This window comes from Aspergillus lucknowensis (assembly GCF_044049455.1).
Source record: "Aspergillus lucknowensis strain CBS 449.75 chromosome Unknown BJX67scaffold_23, whole genome shotgun sequence".
NCBI classification, from domain to species: Eukaryota; Fungi; Ascomycota; class Eurotiomycetes; order Eurotiales; family Aspergillaceae; genus Aspergillus; species Aspergillus lucknowensis.
This window is the reverse complement of record NW_027263567.1, coordinates 63358-85366: the sequence shown is the minus strand read 5'-3', so window position 1 is coordinate 85366 and position 22009 is coordinate 63358. Positions and strand designations below refer to the sequence as shown.

Here is a 22009-nt window from a genome sequence, read left to right as displayed (position 1 = left end):
TACCCTCATCGTTAACGCCAACAAGATCTCACGGGCATATGCTTCCCAAGGTCATACTGTACCGCCGACGGTCCGTATTCCGGGGAGCCCACCACAACGTCTCCTAGTCGGACATCATCCTTGGGTGAGTGCGGCACTTCGCCCCCGATGCCGACTAACAGGCCCACGGTGAGTCGGTGACGTTGGGAAATGTGAATGGGATGCGACGCGCAACAATTGCGGCGGCGGATTTGTCTTGCGAGCATCGCGGGCCGCCTGCAATGACGACGTTATGGTCACCAATTCGTCCGAGGGTATACTAGCTTTTGTCTGCACTCGGTAGTGGGACTGGATCGTAGAGCTCGTCAAGCATGATCCACACGGCCTGGGTGGCCGATCCGTTACGTGTCGTAGACGCCCTTGTCGCGTCGTGTTTCAGCCCAATCTGAAGCAGCCCTAACCGCAGGGGCCGACTTCGCCACTCCCCCATGACAGCATGGCATGCAGCCAAAGGCTAAGTCTCTTCCACCGGTCATGGCCCTTCCCATTCTTCCCTTCCTGTTGCTTCCACGCCGCACGTGCAGCGAGAGCAAGCAGGGAAAAAAAAGTAACTCCCGACCCCGTCTCAACCTTAGGGGTCTGGCTATGTGAGATGCCCAATGTAGCCTCGCAATATCAAATCCCATGGGTTACCATCGATTGTATAACGCCTCGGAGATGCCTGGATGAACACTTGGCCACGTAACTGATTTGTTGTGGTGCCAGGAAAAGTCGCCGCAAGGCTGTATATGCACACCACCCACTCCAGCGATTGTGTCCGTATATTAAAAAGTAATATGTTCAGCTGTCGGCGTTCCCGAAGGCTCATTGGCACATCTGCTGTGATTTTGATGCACAAATAACGAGACAGCAAGAGCTGAGGAGGCAGAGAGCAGGAGCAGCTGCATAAACTGCCCGAAAGGCTACAACGTCAAGGTTCAATAAGAGTTCGACGTATATCTGCCCAACGCCAGGTACCTGAATAGGGACCCGGTTGGGAGTCCAGGGAGTAGCAAGAATGACTTCTCGAGCCTGAAGGATTAACATAAATATTGTCGATTAACATAAATATTGTCGAGATTCCCCCCGAAAAGACATCTCTTTTCTTCGACACGATTAATCTTTATCTCTGAAATACATAAGGATTTCTCTGCGCCTCGGTATCCGTCTCAACGAGCTGCATTTAATCCGAGTTACGTGCCTTTAACTCGTGCCTTCAACTCGTGCCTTCGACCATGGCCCCCACCAGATATAGCGAGAGCAACGCGAAAGTCAGGCAGATCCTCGGACGCTCCCCATCGAGAACTTTCTCCTTCGAAGATCAGCGCATACTCACCCACCAGTCCATCTATTCATGCGTCTTCAATCGCTCCACACTCAAGAACTGCACCTTGTATAACTGTGCGGTCTTTGCCTCTCGACTTATCAATTGCAGAGCCTATCGCTGCTTGATCATAACACAGGACGTCTACGATTATCGTCACATTCACAATGTCTCCTCGACATTCACGCTTGGAGGTGTAGATATCGACACTGGTGATGACGATGACGATGACGACGAGGAGGATGGGCCGTTGGAAATAGAGGACGATGCGGTGGAAGATGAATGGGAGGGTCCTTATCTATTACCTAGAGTTGATTACCCAGAGTATTGAATTACGATGGGTCGGAAACATTTCCCCGGGGACTGAGATGGATATAGGACAGAGTGCTGGTGCAGGAGGAAAATGGCCTGGCCATTGATTGTTAACGGAGCTGCACAGTTAGGAGGAGCTGCGATGACTGTGGGAGGTGCTAAACTAGCATGGATCAAGGCTCAGTTATGAGTCCCATATGGATGGTTTTCTTCAGTTGATTGCTCCAAGGAAAGTCTCAAACTCTACAGTCTTTAATTCTGTGTGCCGACGGTTCCTGGCGCTCTGTACTCTTGCTCCCACTGTATTAATGCGTCACTAGAGAAACACAGAAAATAGAGCTTCACAGTCAGATTAAAAGAGCTTGTGGCTTTATTCTTTCCGCAAAGCAAGGAAAGACACCCCCGAGTTCTTTTTTTTTGTGAAGGAGGATTATATGATCCTGATTGAAGAATGATCTCCCGGCAATGAATAGTGAAAGTGGGTTGATGCCTTAGGCTCTGATGGACCGGCCTTAAACCGGCCGGAGGACACGGGACTCAGCAATGATTCTTCTTTCTCCGACTTCTCCTCTCCAGAGAAGTTCAGCCTCGTACATTCGATTCGGTGATGCACACATGTTGCGTTGGGCAAGGCTGGCAGAGGCTATGCCATATTTGGCTGCATCTTCAGCAATTCCGTCCTATCATACCCATGTCAGCAGAGCCACTGACTGCCCAGCCGCAAGGGGCGGGATTGAGGGCTCTCAGCCTGGACAACTTCCCCACCCAAGGATTAATCCCTGAGGGACCTCACAGCTAGATGACTCCAATATGGGTCCGACGAGGAGACTCCCCGATCTTGTTGCGGATACCAAGCTCCGGGTGGAGATTCACAGGGCGTACACGCACTATTTCAGCATCGAAACTGGGAACCGGCGACAGTGGAAGAGGGAGACCTGGAGGAGAACTCAGGATCTCGGGAAAGGAGCTTTCGCGGAGGTCTGGCTCGAGGAATGCGACGAGGATGACAGCGAGAGCAAGAGAAGGGGCCGGGTACAAGCCGTGAAGGCCATTCCAAAAAGGGGTGGGAGCCACTACTATCGAGAATTGGAGGCCATAGCCAAATTTTCTCAGAGCAAGGTTCGTTATCTGCACCTCTAGAAATGCAGCGACTGACTTTTCTTGCGTTTGTAGTATGAAGGCCTCTTTGTCAAGTCCCTTGGGTGGTATGAAAGCAAGCAATCGATTTTCATCGTGATGGAGCATCTTCCGTACGGCAGCCTGGCGTCGCATTTAACCCAGTCGCTGCCTGAAGAAGAGGTAAAACGTATCGCAGTTCAAGTGCTGGAGGGGCTGGCGTCCCTTCATGAGAACGAGTTTGTCCATCGCGATCTAAAGCCCGAGGTGAGTGAAGCGCTCTTCCTTGAGAGTGTCCAACCTGACCTTGCAGAACATCCTGGTTGCATCAAAAGGACCCGCATGGTGGGTCAAGATTGGTGATTTTGGGTTTAGCAAAAGAATCGGCGAGAGCAATAGCTTGAAGTCGGTTGTAGGCACCCAGAACTACTTTGCCCCAGAGGTCTTGGGGCTGAGTACTTGTTCCGTGGATTGTGAGGCCGCTGAACCTCGATACACCTGCGCAGTCGATATGTGGTCCTTTGGAGTGACGGTATTCTACATGCTCTGTCACACGTATCCGTTCAGAGACCGAAGCCTACTAGCGTATACACAGGGCGCTCCCTTCCCGTCGACAACATTGTTGTTGCATAATGTCAGCCAAGAAGGCCGCACCTTTATAGAGGCTCTGTTGAACGTCGACGCTTCTGCTCGTTTGTCTGCTAAGGCCGCTTTGGATGATGAATGGCTCACGGGATCGCAATTACCCTCCCGGATGAAGGAGGGAACCCTGCCGATGGACTTGAGTGCGGAACAAAGCCATTCACTCCCTACGGATACGTCACGGAGCTGGCTTATGAGCAGCACCGTCGAACCCTTAATGTCAAGGCTTGCAGTCTCGGAACCATCGAGTGCGGAACCAAGCCATTCACTTCCTACGGATAAGTCACGGAGCTGGCCTCTGAGCAGCAGTGTCGAACACTTGATGTCAAGGCTTGAAGTCTCGGAACCATCGAGTGCGATAATACGTGGGTCAGCCCCTGGGCATACTCAAGATCCGGACCCAAAAACTTTAAATGAGTTGCGGGCCCTTCATATGTGGGGAATGCAGCTCATAACGAAGAAGGAGTATAAAAAGGCTGGAATCCTGTTGCAGCAGGCTGTGGATGGGCGCGAGAAGGCGCTTGGGCCCATTGATCCTGACACCCTTGCTTCGAAGCATCATTTGGGTGTGGCATACGTGTCTCAAAAACGATATAAGGATGCCCTCACGATTCTCCAAGCGACAGCGAAAGACCGGGAAGAGACGCTGGGCTCGCTCCACAAGGACACACTCGCCACGAAACATTGGATTGGCAGGTCGCTCTTTGGGCAAGAAAAATTTAAGGCAGCACAAAATGTCTTCCAAGAGATAGTAGAAACTCAGAGAGCACTTCTTGGTGACATGCATGACGACACACTCTGGTCCCTCTATATCTCCGGTCAGATTTACGATAGATTGAAACAATATCGCAAGGCGACTATCTTGTTCGAGGAAGTAGCGGAGAGCTGGAAGAAGACTCGAGGTCCGGATGATGAGTTTACACTGGAGGCCCTCCGATCACTTGCGTACTGCCTTTGTTTGCAGAAGAAGCATGAAGAAGCAGCGCCTTTGTTGCAGCGGGTAGCGCGTGATATTTCGGGCAAAAAAGAGAAACGAACAGCACTCGATTACCTTCATGCTACTGGTGAAGTACTCTTCGAGAAGAAGCAGTATACTGCTGCACACGCTATTTTCAAGCAGGTCCTTCACAGTCGCACAACTATTTTGGGACCGGTGCATGAGGATACTCTGTGGACATGTCGCTTGCTCGGAGCTTCGCTTTGCAGAGAGAACAAGTTGGACGGGGCGCGGCGCCTTCTACGGAAGGTGGTGAGAAATTCTCGCTCTGATACTGCCCGGATAAAGGCATTCGGTTGGCTACATGAGGTTGGCGTGGCGCTCCTTGATGACAAAAAATATGGAGAAGCGCAAGCACTGTTAAGTGAGGTGTTGGAAGGACGCAAAAAGCTCCTTGGGTCCAGGAATAGGAAGACCCTCAAAACGTCGTATTTGCTCGCCCGGGCATTCTTTGAGCAAGGTATGTATGATGAAGCGATGAAGCTCTTCAAGGAGACCAAAAGTCAGCAGTCGAGTGCTCTCGGCCGTCGGGATCTCCATACAGTGAAAACTCGCATGTGGATAGGCCGCGTGTGTTCCAGTCGCGGTGACTCTGCCGCTGCCCGCCGCCATTTTGAGGCGGCGTTAGAAGGCTTCGCCGACATACTAGGGCCGACCCATGCAAAAACAGTCGAATGTAAGCAGCTCCTCGGGATAGCGTCTTATAACATCAAGCAGTATAAGAAAGCGGAAACCATCTTCCGGGACAACTTGGGTGTTAGAAAGGAAGCATTGGGGCTAGCCCATAAAGAGACCTTGGCTGCATTTAGCTGGCTCGGCTCCGCACTACGTGCTCAGAAAAAGTATCGAGAGAGCGAGAATTGCTGCCGGGAGGAAGTGGAGGCCAGGAAGAAGCTTCACGGGGTTGGGGACCCAGACACTCTTTCGGCCCTTAGAAACCTGGCGCTTTCGATTGAGTGGCAGGGTGGCAGGTGGGCCGAAGCAGCAGAAGTATACGATGAGATGCTTACTGCTGCGCAAAACACACTTGGACCTTCTTCTCCGGAGACTGAGGAGTACTTGCGGAACATGAAACGGTGCCGAGATCAGATTTCAGACGCTGCGAGCTCCACCAGCAAGCAACGAAGTCGATTCTCACTTTTTGGGCGTTGAGTGGACGTCATGGAGAAGCAATGGAACTCGAGGCACGACCACTGAGAATGCGCCGGTCACGAGGTATTGGGGCTGGGCTCAGCAGAGCTTAGCCTTGTGGTCTGCCCCGCGCCAGGCTATTAATTGCGTCTCTTTCCACACTTTGTTCTTTGGCAGCAAGACGTCCTAGTGCGATGGCGGAGCTCGGCCTTGCTGTTGCTGGGGTGGTAGGCACAATTGATGTGTGCTTGAAGTAGGTTAAGTGTTCTAACCGGGCTTTCTTCAGACTGTTCATGCTCATATTCCATAGATACGGGAGAGTAGCGATGTCAAAGTACCGAACCTTCAAAGACGCGGATGTTGAGTTCTCCGAACGCATCCTGATTATCGAAAACACTTGGTCCAGGATATCCCGACAGCTGACGTTTCTCAAAGGTGTCTGGGAGGCACTGGACGAAGAGCACCAAGACCTGCAGAAACACATTCTTTTGAACTTCCAAAAAAGACTCGAGGTGGCTGTGCTGGAGGTCAGCAGAATCAAGTTACCCTCGCCCTATAAAGATGACTCCGCACTGGGTAAACGGAAAGCTGCAAAGTATTCTTTGCTTGTGAAGCATAGTCTCGACAGAGCCATTCGAGACTTGCACACATGGGCGGGTGAATTCGACCCGACCTGGTGGCTGATTCTGCGGATTGCCGATAAGGCTATCGACAAGACTATCGATACTGAGCTAGCGCATGAGATGAGAAACGAAAGCTTCGAGGTTGCTAAGCATATTCGTGATGCTCTGCAGACTGCGCAGCCTTCTGCAAAAGACTTCTTCCTCAAAGAGGCAACCCTCAATGCGGCAGACCGGTCGGCTATCCCATACTCTACCTCGGAGCTCGTTATGCTTTCGACGTCCGGCAAGTCGACGAATTTTATCCTTGACTCTGTGGATTGCAGTGCGGTGGAAGATGTATCGGTCTTCGCGCAGAACGTTCAGGAACTCGCAGGGAGACTCGAGAAGATCGAACCAACGACCTTCCACCTTCTTCAGTGCCTTGGTGTGTCAAGAACCAGGGACGCCAAAACTAGAAAGGTTACCTCGTTCAACTTTATTTTCAAACTGCCAAAAGGCTGTGTCCAGCCCCGGAGTCTCCGAAAGCTGCTGCTGTTTACTACAAACCCGTCGTTAAACGTGAGACTCTCTTTCGCAAGGCAACTCGCTACCTCAGTCAGCTACATTCACGTTCTTGACTTTGTCCACAAGAATATTCGCCCAGAGACTACCCTGGTGTTTGAAGCAGATGGCTCGCCTTTTGGCCCATTGTTCCTTCTCGGCTTCGAGACATTCCGTACGGCAGACGGCAAATCACTCCGCTTGACGAACGCAGACCGCGTGGAGAACATGTACCAGCACCCAGAACGGCAGGGAATTGCCCCGAGTACAGACCACAGAATGCAGCACGATATTTACAGCCTTGGAGTATGTCTCCTCGAGATCGGGCTGTGGGAGTCTTTCGTAACGCAGGATAACCCGACAACCCCGTCACCTATGTTTTCGAATAATTCTAAATCTCTGAAAACTCAATTCACGGACCTAGCCAAGAGGCACCTGCCGCCGAAAATGGGTGACAAGTACACTAAGATTGTCGTGAACTGTTTGACGTGTATGGATCCGGAGAACGAGGATTTTGGCGATGAGAGTGAGTTTAAAGATGAGTTTGGGATTAAGATTGGGGTTAAGTATATTGAGAAGGTGGGATTCCGCCCTTGGAGACGGTGCGAGATATGCTGACTCTGGTAGATTCTTCTGCAGCTTGGCGAGGTGTCAGTGTGATATCGTCCTGTTCGCCGTCTTTCTGCATACGCTTTTGGAGCTCGACTTTTCTGCGTATGAAACGTATAAACTATCTGCCTCTGGAACTTGGCCTAAGAGTAGGATTTCACCTTATCAAACAAGCCTCGCCTCTTAGGAAGAATCTAAGTTTGCCCCATTCACAAGAACAATGCTCGAATGCTTTGCGTTCCATTCACTGGTGTACATATTCACCGCGACTACTTTGTTGATTCACAGATAGCACCTCTATAACAGCGATGTCTAGCATTGCCGCCTGTAAATACCTCCCTCTTTCGAGGCAGATTGCTTTTACTGATACTTGGGTACCTTCTCCCGACCGGACCTTTCATCAAGGTGTATCTATCACATAACCATACGGAAGGTCCTGCACAAACTTTCGGAAAGAACCTCCGGCTCCTCAGCAATAGAAACATGACACACGAGCCTCTTCTTTCGACGTACATTGACCTCATCCCAGACTCCAGCTTCGAGAAACCACAGACATCCATCATCTATCCTCATTATCTTCAACCATCGTCATCAATTATCCTCATCAACCTCCACACCGACCATGGAGACGCCTGACCCTCCCCCTCACGGCTCCGCGCCAGAGAAAAACCCCGACAAGCCGAAAACTCGACGCGAGAGACTCCTCGAAACGATCGCGCAGCTCAAACGTGAAGCCGTTAGGCTCAACGAGCTGCTTCATGAGACCCACGGGCTCGAATTCCGTATCGAGGAGAATATCGAGGAACAGGTAGCTCTCGTGGCGGATATTATCTTTGATATTGAGAGGTTGACTGAGGAGATTTCGGAACTCAGGGTGTAGTGCACAGGGCGTCGGAGGAGGTTTACTTTGTGTGGATGAGCCTGGTTGTGGTATTGTCGAGAGGTGTGACAGGTTTTTATCCGCTGGAAGATTGCTGGGAAAGACATGGTAGAATTGCATGCTACTCTATACGGGGCCATGAAACCATGCTTTCATCGACTAGTGTACCTGTATACAGCCATAACTGCCAATTCCCAGCTCAGTCATACCAGAAACTCCCCAATATCCCCTCACGCCCCTCCATGAGAACACAAAAGTCTATAATACTCAATTAGCGCCGCCACAACCCAGAAAAGTCAACAGATTCACGCACAGCGCTCCATGATCCACCTATTCAGGAGGCGCACACCAAGGCGTAGGGTCTCCCGGAGGCCAAATACATTGGGCATCACCGCACGTCGCAGCAAGCTGCCAGGTGCGTCCATTGCAAACCGCAATGTCGTGGTACGTATCGACGCAGTCGTAGTCGTTGCCGGAGCACTGGGTGCCGAGTGAGACGTAGGCTGCCGCGAGGGCGGGGAGGATAAGTATACGAAGGAACTTCATGCTGTCAGATGGATTGATTGATCGATCGATCGATCCCTTGACAGATGAGATTGAATTGTGTGATCTGGGATGGCGATGAGGACGTCGGGGGGATGGGGTTTATATAACTTTCCTTCTCACGTCTTCTTCTTTCCTGAACTTGCTTTGCCCGTGCTATGTCCGTGGCAGGACGACTCAGCTGAGGTCGAGACTTGGTGACTCAATTCAGTGGCTGCATCGGCTGCATCCTGTATCATCCATGTATACATTCCCCAAAGGTCAACATCTTTCTCTTCCAATTGGGGGGCCTCTCCCAGTAAGATCGCCGAGCTAGGGTTAGCGTCCAACAGACAGCCCTACTCGGGAAAAAAAGGTAAGCACACTGGACCCGGGGTCAGCAAGCAACCCTGCAGGAGCGGAGGAACGTCCGAGCTGTCGGTCCCGCTAGCCCGCCTTGAATCTCACGTACGCTGACCAAGACCAAATCGGGCCCTGGCGTATCCAACTCAAGCTGAAGAATGAGCGGTGCAGCGCTGGTGGAGAGGACACTTTTCGGCCCCCGGAGTTAACTATCGTTATTCCGCTGTGAAGTCGGGATCCAGATGTCGCTGACGATTGTATGTAGCTTCAGCGTGTTCGTATTCGGACTTGTTACAGGAGTCCTCGCGAAGCTCTGGTCTTACCTGTAAAAAAGCGGGCGGTTTAGGGTGGGAAGGGTAGGGTGGAGTGGGGGATTTGGTACTCCGCGATCACTGTGCCTTGGCAGTAACTTCCTGCGGACAATGAATCCAGTCTTTCCTTTCCACAGCCCTCTTCGCTGCGAATAAGGACTCGAGTGGTGTCGAGGGAGATTTCAACGGTTTGGGCCGCCGGCCAGTAGAAGCGCGATAGGCACCGTATGAGGCAGGGCCGTTGCTGAATTCTCTCTCTTTCTCCAAGCGATGGGAGATGGTGGAGAAGTTGCTATGCAGTTCGTTGGCATTGGCCCTCAGGATGACAGGTGCTCTAGGCTGTCTTGAATGCTGATCCGATAGCCCTAATTTTAGAGTTGTACAAACCGTGGATGCTGACGCTTATACCGCCCTCGTAAATATAAATATAACGACCAAATACAACTACTGTGGTGTGGCAGTCTCGGATCTTGAACTTGTTCTATTCCTTCACTTGTTAAGGAAGGGAGTATACGGGCAGCCCAAAGACACAAGAGAGATCCCGATAACAGGAGCCGCCAAATGGCAAAAGCGTGTGTGTCAACCCTCCCCCCCAATGGGGGGGATAACCATTAATAAAATAGGTTCATATTAGACTAAATAGAAAGCATGAAAAACTACAAAAGGCTGGGCGAGCATCATGGGGACATCCGAGCAAGGATGGCCTTTGAACCCTCCCTTTTGGAGCTCACCTCTACAAGGCAGGAAGCAAGACGTTGGTAACATAGCGAGGGGCATTGAGTTAATCGGGGTCTAATTCATCGTCGGTGACATCCGCAGCCCCAGAGATTGATACTAGTCGATTAAGGAACCGCTAAAGCTGCAATATTTTAAGAGATGACAGCAGCATAGTAGCCCAAGTGACTACTGACCCAACAGGTCATGAGCCCTCAGGCTCTGGGTTCCCTGACTTTGGAAAAGAGAACGGCACTACAAAATGCTAACGTCAGAATGATAGCACAGGTGCTGTTGAGACACGCGCTGACACCTATGGGGAAAGGCAAATTTGGGTCTAAAGCCTCTTCAACTCTCGCCTGATTCCAACACATTGACCATCCAGTTCTACTGGTGAGGACAATTCACGTACGCCCTCGAGCTTCTCCAAACCCCGGCCTCCCAGCCATCCAACATCCCACACGCCATTTCAGTTGCATGAATAACAGATGCATACAAAGGGGTGACATGCTTACCTCGACAACTAATAACTGCAAAATATTCTGGTGCCATCTATTAAAATATTGCGGGTATCGTTGGATGGGTCGATGCGGTAAAACATTTTTCCCGGAGGTGGAGGGCCAAGGCAGAAGAATATTTATTCGAATGTATTTTATTATCAGTTCTACACTTTACAATAGTGAAGTATTGAAATCAATCACCGCACTCCACCCCTTATTCTTTTCTCTCGGCTACTGGTAAGTATTTGGAGGGGAAAGCAGAACGATCTATTAGAAAGGTCTAAACTAGACATGAGAATTGATGAATATGATATAGAGGAAAGAACTTGAATCTATCTCAGTGACGAAACCCATATTTAAACCAATGAGAACAATGAAAAGGGGTAAACCCCACAGGAGCCTCGAGCTTTGCTGTTATCCTTTGCCAAAGCAGGGCTCCACCTCCCTCCTGCAGCTTCCTCTATCAACCCGCAGGCTTCTTGCAAACGATTATCGGTCCGCAGGACCTTCTAGAAGAATCCTCTACGGGCTGACACCCGTTGTACCTAGATTTTGCATGCTTTCTATTTTGCCAAATGTGAACCTATTTCATTAACGGTTATCCCTCACCGAAGATCTTCAAGTTGGTACACGACGACCAAAAACACCAAGGGCTCGAGGCAGCGAGTAAAAGACTAGATGGGTTGGCAATCTATCAAGGCTCATTTATGTCATTCAGCAATATCCCCCAAATTAATAGCCTCTGATACTGCTTAAGAACTGTCTTATTTCTCCAACCACTCCAATCATGATTCAACCACGCCCACCTGTCATCGTGATCCGCGAGTATACGACGCTGTTCCCAGCAAAGGTCAAAATCTCGCTGTCTAAGAGCTTGGTTATTGAGATATTCAACTCTAGAAATGGCCATTTAAGATGGGATGTCAAGGTGATTGGCTCGCCGGGAAACATGTTATCCAACGGCGCTCGGTGGGCTTAGGGCTGAAATCGATCGATCCCGATGGGGGAAGATGGAATGAGACTAGAACGAAGTTGGAAAGAGAGAAGAGTTGGGCAAAATGAGGAAAGAGAAGTCCTTGATTATTCATCGACGGCATATTGCTACATGGTTCCGAACCTGCAGTGGTTCAGTGCCATGACTGCCAATAACCATAGCTACCTGTACGTCGATTGTTCAAGTTGTTTGTTGCCAGAAAATGGATTCCCATGGCCATGAAACAAGCCACGATTACTCTAATAGAACCACATTCTACATTGACTGACTCTGCCAGATTCTCTCGGTCAATCTTTTTAGCATGGATTCTGTCAAAACCAGATTTCGTTCCGAGGGATTCTCTCTTTAAAATCTTGTCGAATGGAATTGTAATTGTTGTGGCCCCACCAGTGCCTGGGAAGATTTCGGTAGACGTCCAAACTTTCGAGATGGTGAGTGATGAGGTGCAACGGGCGATTCCGGGGGAAGCGCGGGTGATCCGGGTCCTTGAGGCCGAATTCGGTACCAAGACCCAATTCTTCACCTCTATCTTGGGGAAATCCTGGTTGATTGCGATTGTGATAACCGCGTTTGCACCGGCACATTTTATCCATGTATGGGCGGCTAAGTCAAGGTGACCACCGGTCTCCGAGTTTCCCATCTCCAAAACAAGAGATGGCTTGTAGTTTGCTGAAAAAGGACCCCTGCTGGAATCCGCTTCTTTTATCCAATAGCCAATAGTTATTGCCGTCAACCCTGAGTTCTCGACTTATAAACTGGTTGGCGGCATGAAGGCATCCTCGCTAAAGTCCGCATTCCTATGCCGATATACTCATATCCAGATACGCATCTAGTCTCTTGTCTCTGATACTTTCTCCCATTCCCCGAGGCCGAGTAGGCTGCGCAATATGTTGTCGTCCGAGTCCCCCAGATGGATAGACGGGGTCCCTCGCCGGTGCAGTTTTCCTTCACTCAGGCCACATAGACCATATCAATGGAAAATCAACCACATCTTCCCTGGATCTTGTTTGGTAGGAATTTTCAGCAGTGGATGGTAAATCGAGGCGTCCAGAATCTACCCCTGTCAGGACCTTGGTTTCAATGAGGCCGAGGGACTTCGACAATGCCGAGGATTCGGCGGGTGAGGTCGACATTTCGACATCTCTGTCGAGGGTTGACCAAGACGGGGGTGGAACCCTAAGAAAACCCCTTGCTGGAGTAAATCCATTGCAGGCGGAGTACCGCCATAGAGTTTTTGTTTACTGCCCACTGATCCGGGGGCAAAAAGCTATCCCAGGAGGAGAGAATAATGCCAATGGCTCTGTAGCAATTTTTCGACGGCAAACAGCAAGAAGCATTTATGCAGTGACCTCGTACCATAGATGGGGCATATAGGGCATACAGCAGAACGGGGTTGCAAAATTCGGGATGTCAATCGGGGCTCGAGGCATCCGAGCCTGGAATCCCTTACTGGTATGGTCGACCATTCATGGTTTACTAACCCAGGGTATGGTAAACCCGTCTGGTTATGTTCAATAAAGCCCGAAGGTTCAGGGTGGATTGTGGTGAGCCAATCCAACAACTGACCAGCGGCCGCCTCGGCCCTAGTGGCGCACACTCGGGTCGAAGCAACGAGACACGATCGACCTCGTCCAGGTAAGTCAAAAACTTGCCAAATTCTTTGAACGTCCGCCCGCTGACCCAGTCCCAATTGCTGACAACGTACTGGCCGTACGCGCCCGGGACAACATGACGTTGGTCCGCTTGCTTGACTGGAGGAAGCCCGCGGAACCGAAAGTCCTCGTGATCAGGACCCCGAGGACGCATCAACACCGAGGCGGCGGCAAGGCAACGAGGTTCGTGTCGGACGTAATGAGGATGCGGTGCATTCTCTCCGCATTCAGACGAGCCAAAGCCCTGTTAGCGTTGTAGGCTGCATCGTCTCTTAGTAGCCACTGCCTCATGCCTGATACAGGGTCCTCGCCCGGCTCAGAGAAAGTCTGCCTCGAGCACAACACCGATGATTGTTAAACCAGTTCGTGGGACTCAAGGCGTAAAAGCGGCATCTAGCATTACCGTACTGAATTTGATTTGAAAAGAGACATCCTCCTCGAGATCAACCTCGACACAGCTTCACAGCGGTCAGCGGGTCACCCCTGTCGGTTGGCGGGGTTCCCTGCTTTCTTTAACTCTCTATTATCCTCCGAATTCATACACGTGGGGTTTGGAGCATTCCAGAGAAGCCGTTCGATTCGCCGCTCTCTGCAAGAGGCGTCTTTTATGAGCTGCCGTAATTAAACACCATGTATAATATCATGGGTCAGATATACGTGGCTGGCTGTCTCGATAACGCCGTTTAAGCCCGGTTCACTATATCAGATACAGATGCTACAAGAGATTAGTTTAGGGCCGCATTATCTAGACAGTGGGGGGGGATTATAGACCAGATCTCCAAAAACGACTCCAACCCAAGCTAGGGCGATAGATGGACACGTATCTTCACCCCATTTGCGTCTCCTTGCCATTAACCAATGATTTCTTGGAGGGTGCTGTTATCATGGCTGAATATGCCAAGCACTACCTAGAATGAGGGTCCGCTACTAAGGCTCGGCTGTTGGACCAGGTATGGGTGGAAGAGACCAGGGACATCCTCTTCGATGTCAGACATGGTAATGTACCTAAAGGAGAGTGTGTGTTAGACTCAGACAAGTTTCCTTGATTATCTTGCCTTGTTGGGCACGAGAAGAGATGCTTACTTTGTTGGGTGTAATACAAGGGCTGTGTCAAGCCTCGTAAACAGATCGTGAGGACGAGAAGAAGAAGCTGGGGATCAGACAATAAGGATGAAAGGAAGAAGCCGGGAAGCAGACAATAAAAATAAAAGGAGGAACTGGGAAGCAGGCAATGGGGACAAGAGGAAGAAGCTAGGGATCAAACAATAAGGATGAAAGGAGGAACTGGGAAGCAGACACGGAGGATAGCAGTTAAACATGGTAGCGAGATTTCTAACAACGAAAAAGGCCTTGCCAGAAGTTGCTCATGAAGCATGAATTTCGGTCACCAATAAAGTAGCGTGGACCGCAGTCATCTAATTTGAGAGCTGGGACTGACTGCCGCTGGATTCTTCATTCACAGCCGGAGGAAATATCGTGTTGAAGTCGATGTCTGGGACAACCCTCAGAAGCAACGGTTATGTTGGAGTGCTTGCAAGCTCAGAGATAGCTAGACAAAGGTTGACGCAGAAGGCTTTGACGGGTGCTTCGTCGGATTTGTGCAGCGTCATATCTGTGAGACCACTCCCTGACTGCCCTGCCTATCCTGCGATCATAGTTATCTGGGGCACACGTGCTAGCCAGCGGACACCAGGTTATCATTAACAGTAAAGCCGAGGCCCTTGTTTGAGTCTGATTGCGAAACGACCTAGTCAAGGATAATCAAATCGGACGCTTTCCCCTGCATAGAGTCGATGGTTTCAACAATTGGGAGGTTGGATACTGGGAGAAGTCCGTCACGGTTGGCTTTGTAGAGGGCCTGCAGTATTCAGCTCCATCACTCTCCAGAATATTGAACCTCGCAAGGACAAGAACTTGATTCTGCGAGATGAAAAGGCAATGGGAACGGAGCCGGAGAATGTAGCTACTGCTATCTCCTCTTCATATGTATGCTCGAGGTATGCCGCGTGCGCGAGTGTTATTCTCGCATGATCACGGCAGGAAAACCACAGCTTGGCTGGGAAGGCAACCAAACTTCTGCAATACTTGGCAACAACATCTCAGTCAGTAAGCTGACCCCATTGGGTCTGCAGTAGAATAGTATGTCCAGAGCATTTTTCTGGTCCAAGCTTGTCTTATACAGAACAACCTGGGCCATGTAGGATGCCACGATCTTTATCTCGTTACCCTTGTAGCCGTGTCGCCTGTGATTTTCGATAAGGAGATCAACCGCTTGATCCTAGGCTTGGTGCGCACGCGCGTTAAACACGGTTCCAGATATGTTTCATCGCAAGGACATCACTGGTGCCTTGCACCTCACGACCTTTTCAATTCATGGAGGTCATGGCTGTCGGTAAGCTCTGCTCTATTTTGAGCGAGACAACTGTGATCTGCGCGATATGGAACGTAACGTTCCGAAAGGACCGAGTATGTCCCCCATCAGTGCAGACACCCTGGCGAATGTTGATAAAAGCCGAAGACAGCAGCACAGAGATCGCCAGATTGGCTGCAATTTATAGAGATTCCGCCTAGAATGGTATTTGCTTTTCCGGCTTCCTTTCTCAGGCCGTGTACGATGCCCATATACCCTATGCATTGGGCCATTCCTTCTGTCGCGGAGTTAGGGCTAGGCTAGGTTAGGGTTAAGAAACAGCGACCAGGTGGGTTTCGGAGGTCTGGTACGTTGTGGAACGGCGGCCCCCCTGATCGTTCTTTCAAGTCCCCTTGATTATAGTCCATGCTGCCCTTTATCTCTTTTTCGACAGACAGATGCTGCTGACCGGGTGGGTCGGTGAGTTGGAAAATAGCCAAGAACTACCGAAAGAAAAGTAGGTGTGTTGGATCGACGCTGTCTTCTCGCATCTCCATGCCCAACTGGGGGCGGAGCATCAAAGCATTGGGGGATACCTGAGACACGAGGATGAGTGATGAGTTTTTGGATCCTCTGATTACGGTTGTCCAAGTACTCCCGGGACGTGCGGCGTCGAGGGTGGACGTCTGGCGACATGAGTTGGGCGATTATAAAGTAAAACATACTTCGTGGCGGCTGGAATTGAAGCCCGTAGTCAGAGTGCCATGATGGACAAGGTTCATCTGGCGAGGGGATATCTCGACACCACCGCAAACACCCCCGCGGCCTAGACCGTCATCAAACTTGGTTAGATCAGCTTCACTGTCCAGACTCAATTTGAACCAGGTACTACACGCAGCTCTTGTTGTCGTAGGTAGGGAGCCCCGCGGTGCTGGGCGCGGCACCGCTCGCAGGGGGGTTCCCCGCCAGTGGCCAGGGAGCAGCGCACCCCCGCAAACGAGCGACGGTGGCACGCCCTTTCAGGACGAGGCTTGCGAGGGAATCCTCATTCTACCCCCCTTGCGGGGGGTGGAATGAGGATTTGCGGAAGACGACGCTCGAGTGGAAGGTATCTGCTGCGCAGTTAGCATATGCATAGGCATAAGGCCAAACGAAAACAGCGGCGCTGAGCAAACGCTGCCCGTGTTACTTGTATGGTGTCTCTTTCTGGTTCGCGGACACGAAGGACGGGCATGTCAATGTGACAATGTTGATTGGGGGAAACAATCACTCAATCCTCAAGCTTGGTCGCTGATGTTCAAGCTGGGATGTATAACGGATCTTGAGCGTGCCGCAGACCTTCCATTGGCACCAGAAACGCGACATCCTCCGGGCGTTCGAGATATTCTGCCTCCCTAATTATTTTGAGCATTGACAATGGGTGCTCACCGCGGCACTAACTCGCGGGAGATGAGCAGAAGGTGGCAGCCATGCCTTCAGTTATCTGTGCTTTGGATCTTCGAGGCAAATTGGATGCCTTGGTCGGTACTAACAACCGTTTCTTTGCCCCATCCAAAATCCTTGCCCAATCCTACTTCTCTGGTATTTGCCCGCGGAATTTTTCCAGGGAGACCAACCAATGTACCCAAAATCTGGGTCTCTCCCTTTTTCCTCACTGCATGTTGTCTTCGTCTCTATTGTGGCAAGGCAAGGTTTGTTAAGGTTCTGGGTAGATCTCAACAGGTACCCGCTCCTCGTACCCGCTCCTCGGTATCAAAACGTTTCACAGCCGTGCGAGAGCACTACAGCTGAGGAAAGAACGTTCAAGATTGAATCTTCACGCTCCAAGAAAGAGTTGAGGAGGATGAGACAAGTCGGAAAAAACTCCGAGCAAGACTGCGCGCTTCGGATTCCAGTGATCTGGATCTAATCTGATCAACGGCCCCATCAGATAACCACTGGGCCAATTGGCAATTGGCATTGCAGTGCAGGTGCAGGTGACGGTGCCCACCTTCCTATTTTGGGCCAGTCGCAGGCTGCATGTGGCATTCTCAGTCTTCTTAAGGTTGGGGACGGCGACCTCGCAATCTCGTTAAGGCGGTTTTCAGACAGGAACATTCGGATTTGCAGCATGTAACATGCGCTCAAGAGCCCCCCCGTCCGTACGCCCCAACTAGGCCCCCCGACAACCTAGGTATTCGACACACAAACGACTGTGGTCCAACAGCCGTGTAACCAAAGTATCTGAACCTGTTCAAATATACCATTTACCCTCCTTGCTTTCCACCGCCTTCGAGTCATCAACTCGGGTTTCGCCTTCAACAAAGCGGGAGGACGGGCATGGTTCGGCATTTTCACCACATAGTTCGGATAGTGGGCAAAGATAATGGTTGGGACATAGTTTGACTCCCATCGAGTATCCTCTTGTGCTTTCCGTAGGCGATAACCCGGGAGTTTCCCGCTTCGCAATAGCTGCTGCTATCTGCCCAATGGTATGTGGGTGGGGAAAATTGAAAGAGGAGGTCTCCAATTCCGGGGGAAGCAGAAAATGTCAAACAAATTCTTGATATGTTTGGTAGCGTAGATTGGGGATGTCGTAGCCCGTGTAAAAGTCATTTAACAAGCCCATTTGAATCTGGTAGCCGCGAACATCACCGCTGTCACGAAGGGAATAAGGCTCCTGTAGATTCTGGCGGTGTAAAGCCGCAGGAACTCAAGGAGCCGTAGGAAAGGGTGTGGTATGCTGGGGATATTAGAGAGTGCCAGTAAATGAGTCTGGCATCGTATAGCAGCCCTGGATCTGTGGGATGGATCCCTAAGTCGTGTGGTGCAAGCCGGCCATGGGCCAGGCGTAGAGTTAATTGGTACTGCCTATATCAATAGGTTAGTTTAGGGACGAAGTGTGAGACTTGCCAGCGTACTCGCCGCCACTGCAAATGCAGACACTCACCGAAGCATACCGTCAGGAAGTCGAAGAGGTCCTGGAAGGTTGCCGCCCCAGCCTGGTCATCGTTAATAAAATCGAGTGCAACCCCATTAGCATTATCTGGCGTATAAATTGCCAGCGCAGCGCTGGAGATGCACTGCCTCCGGTGTGCTGATTCAATTTCCCCGTTCTGGAGTGCGTGATAACTGCGCCATATCTCAACCCCTGCATTACTTAGTTCAAATCTTATAAAGAATTCGATATCAGTGGGGCAAAATATTAGTTTTGGGTCACAATGGTCGTCGAAGTCTGCGTGACAATTGGGGCAAAGATCGGTGGATCTCAATTCGTCTTCAATATATCGAGCCAGTCGGCTTTTTCTTTGACTTGGGATCCTCGACTAGTCCAGCCCGTTTCTACCGCGAGTTGTAGCCCGACAAATGTCCGAGTTGGCCAGGGGTCCCAGTGGTTCACAGAGCGCACCATAATGGTCCTGGTCACCCTATCTGCGCCGCGTGCATGTACAACGCAAACGCGGCCACAAGTAAGCCAAAGATGCCTTCTGCAGTCCTATTTCCTGGTTTTCCCGGTAGTGCTACTGTGCGACAACCGGAGAAGTTGATATACTGAAAGGTTGTGTGAGCCTCGTACGTATTCTCGGGTCCAGCGTGCGTCTTCCGCTTCAAGTTGGGACTTGTGCGATGTTGGCGATACGCTTGAATCGTCTCTTTATTGCACAAGATCAGAAAGTTCTTTTCCGTGGTTTGACGTCCTAGTCGAATTCCCCTAGTATGGGAATGCTGATTATGGACGCTGTTAGTTCCTAGCCATGTTCTTAATGGAAGGGGGCGGGCTGTACCTCGCCATCTGGTGTCATATGATAGAAGATTTCTGTTGATACCACCCGCAAGAGTTGATTGTCGGTCACATCGCACAGCTGCCAACTTTGGATCCCAGATACCATCAGATATGATTCGATTTCCCTTTTGCGCACGGGCAAACATGATGCTCGATCCTCTAGAGTGAGCGCCTCGTCTGTCTAACGAGGGTGTGCACCACGCTTTCGTAAAATTTGCGTGCAGTAGTGGAAATAGAGATACCGGGCTGCTGGTCGAGAAAATGCCCCTTGTTCTATACGCGGGTTTTCAACTTTTATACAGATATCCTCGGTTTTACTGGTGCCGAACCGCGCAGAACCAGTCTCGAAAGTCGATTCTGTCAGGGCGTATCGAGCGGTGCATTTACCTTGAGGGGACCATCGTGACCGAGTAAGCATTCTCGAAGACAAGGGAGACAGAGATGGCACAGCAGGACAGAACGTGAGGCTGAACTAAGTACTTCACCGGGCACACGCGTCTGGAAAACTCCGCTGCGTTAACTTTGATGATGAGCAACGGCCTCGCTTTCAATAAATCGTTCGTCTGAATGCTTGTTTCGTCTTCTTTCAGCAGCTCCAGATTGACAAGGATCACGGTTTTGATCCGGCGCTCAGGGCCTTGCAACAGCAAACCTACATCTTGCTTCAGAGCATCGAATGGTTCTCAGTACCCGATCTCCAACGCAACCGCTGGCCAGAGCGTATTGTCGTCTGGGGTGGCAGGGATCTTTGGGAACTTGGTTGCGTGCCAGGGAGTGTTCTTCTCACACCTGTGGAAAGTAGTGGACGGAGGACCTCGCCGTGCAATGGGTAGTCGTCGCGAGCCCTTCCCGACCTTCGAGATGTCGCCTTCGTATCCAGGGGGTACATGTGAATGGGGGGCGGTGCGAGGCTGACTGGTTCCACTTGCATTGCCCGATGTAATTGCCAGCTTGAAGTGGCCACAACATGGCAAATGCGAGGGTGGTCGATGGGGAAGCGGATTATCTGAAGTTGCGAGTAGCAACGCAGCATTTGTCGAATGCGAATTATGCACGGATGGGATATTTCATCCAGCCCAGAACAAGGCAGAGCAGTACGCCGATATGGGGCAAATACGTGTCAAACGATTGATTGATGCGACGGCAGCTTGTGTTCCCAATATGCATACCCATCCGTTGCTATTGTTCATGTCGTCGGGTTGTGGACGCCCCAGTGGAGGAAAAAGTCCTTTGCTAAGCTTCACTGATCGTGTTCAGTGGAACACAGTTTTGGGTCGGGTGGTGGTAAAAACGCAGAACATGGCGGGAGGCATCAAACCCACAGTGTAGCCCGATCATGTCCACGACATACACCGCGGAATAGGGCAGGGCGAGTATATGCCTTGACAATCAATTGCACCCCGGTAGAGGTCCTTGAACAATTATCGAGTTCGCTTCCTAGACACTATGCGCGCAAATGATGATTGACCTCTGTGTTCACTGACACGTTTGGCTTCCTATGACCTTGCATATTCTGGTCAGCGCCTCCTTGGCCATCAGCAGTGCCCAGTACCGATACGCGTCTAGGTAGTAATACATCCTACCACCGCTATAAGCAAGATAACCCATGGAGACGACCATGGACCTAAGCTCGTAGATCACTTCAAGCGGTTCGGCCGATGACACTGTATCCACGCCACGATCATGCCGGCCTCCTGCGTGCTGACGGAGGCTTCACAACTGGGCTTTCGTCTGGCTCTCAAGCGTGCGCCTTGCACTCAACGAGTGCCTTGATTCTCCCATGGCCAATGCATTGCATTTGGCCATCGGTGATGGCCGTGAATCCCGTCTCGTGTAGTATTGGTGGGCGAGGTAGCCAGGGGCCATGCATTGGATGGCCCTACCCCGTATGCAGGATTTAAAGAGCCTGGCCTCCTGCATGTCCACTGCAGTGCCGCAGCTGAAGTTTCCTCTGACTCTCATGGCGCGCGGCGTTGACGGCCGGTCTAAGTATTCGTTGCAAGCATCGACTATCTCGTCGTGCGTATCGGGGCGCTGCTAGTACTTATGGACGCAGTCGAGGAATTTGGTCTCTTTCAGCCTTCTTAAAATCAATTGGCCCATTTTCGCCTTCATCATTGATGTTCACTTGTGATGGCCAAAGGCTAGAGTGGGGTTCTGATGGCTGCGCTCATTGAACTTCCAAAACCCATGTTGGCAAGCCTTGCACTTGACGAGTGCCTTTATCCTGCCTGTTCCGACTTCCTGCAATTGGCCATCCGTGATTGCTTTGAACCCCCTCTTCGTGGTGTATTGGTGGACAAGATAGCCGGGGGACAAGCAATCAATGCCAATGCCCCTATTCGAAGGGTTTTTTGGCCGAAACGCCTAGAGCCGACTACCCGGCCCCAGGCTGCAAGCACCCCGGGCTGCTGCATGTCCACTGCAAGGCTGTAAGTAGACTTTCTTCTGACCCTCACTGCGCGCGGCTTTGAAGGGCATCTTGAAGCCTAGAGAGTAGCTGGCGAGCCTTGCACTCAACGAGTGCCTTGATTCTGTCTGATGCAACTTGTTGTAATTGGGCATCTGTGATGGCAGGGTGCCCGTCCTGGCTGCGCTCTAGCATCAAATGCGTCAACTTCTCAACGTGCAATGGAACAACCGGAAAG

At 51.0% G+C, this 22009-nt stretch overlaps 7 protein-coding genes across 7 annotated transcripts; 4 read left to right on the top strand and 3 right to left on the bottom strand.

The window, feature by feature from the left end:
- Positions 1-2464: 2464 nt before the first annotated feature.
- On the top strand, positions 2465-5561 carry BJX67DRAFT_381614 (kinase-like domain-containing protein; the record flags this gene model as incomplete). The annotated part of the gene is made up of 3 exons (XM_071033047.1): positions 2465-2773; positions 2828-3037; positions 3084-5561. The coding sequence occupies 3 exons, from the start codon at positions 2465-2467 to the stop codon at positions 5559-5561; spliced, it is 2997 nt and encodes a 998-aa protein (XP_070885661.1).
- Positions 5562-5697: 136 nt separating this feature from the next.
- On the top strand, positions 5698-7472 carry BJX67DRAFT_121447 (uncharacterized protein). The gene is made up of 2 exons (XM_071024444.1): positions 5698-7282; positions 7331-7472. Exons 1-2 carry the CDS (start codon positions 5834-5836, stop codon positions 7361-7363), a joined length of 1482 nt encoding a protein of 493 aa, XP_070885660.1. The 5' UTR covers positions 5698-5833; the 3' UTR covers positions 7364-7472.
- Positions 7473-7916: 444 nt separating this feature from the next.
- Positions 7917-8738, bottom strand: BJX67DRAFT_381612 (uncharacterized protein; the record flags this gene model as incomplete). Its single annotated transcript, XM_071033046.1, has 2 exons — positions 7917-8217; positions 8590-8738. 2 exons carry the CDS (start codon positions 8736-8738, stop codon positions 7917-7919), a joined length of 450 nt encoding a protein of 149 aa, XP_070885659.1.
- Positions 8739-10146: 1408 nt separating this feature from the next.
- On the bottom strand, positions 10147-10630 carry BJX67DRAFT_354552 (uncharacterized protein). The gene has a single exon (XM_071029234.1). It carries the CDS (start codon positions 10474-10476, stop codon positions 10318-10320), a length of 159 nt encoding a protein of 52 aa, XP_070885658.1. The 5' UTR covers positions 10477-10630; the 3' UTR covers positions 10147-10317.
- Positions 10631-11234: 604 nt separating this feature from the next.
- On the top strand, positions 11235-12234 carry BJX67DRAFT_354551 (uncharacterized protein). The gene has a single exon (XM_071029233.1). The coding sequence runs from the start codon at positions 11809-11811 to the stop codon at positions 12211-12213; it is 405 nt and encodes a 134-aa protein (XP_070885657.1). The 5' UTR covers positions 11235-11808; the 3' UTR covers positions 12214-12234.
- A 3402-nt stretch (positions 12235-15636) lies between these two features.
- Positions 15637-15963, bottom strand: BJX67DRAFT_354548 (uncharacterized protein). Its single transcript, XM_071029232.1, has one exon. It carries the CDS (start codon positions 15881-15883, stop codon positions 15653-15655), a length of 231 nt encoding a protein of 76 aa, XP_070885656.1. The 5' UTR covers positions 15884-15963; the 3' UTR covers positions 15637-15652.
- Positions 15964-20407: 4444 nt separating this feature from the next.
- On the top strand, positions 20408-20858 carry BJX67DRAFT_354545 (uncharacterized protein). The gene has a single exon (XM_071029231.1). It carries the CDS (start codon positions 20466-20468, stop codon positions 20688-20690), a length of 225 nt encoding a protein of 74 aa, XP_070885655.1. The 5' UTR covers positions 20408-20465; the 3' UTR covers positions 20691-20858.
- The last annotated feature ends 1151 nt before the right edge of the window (positions 20859-22009 follow it).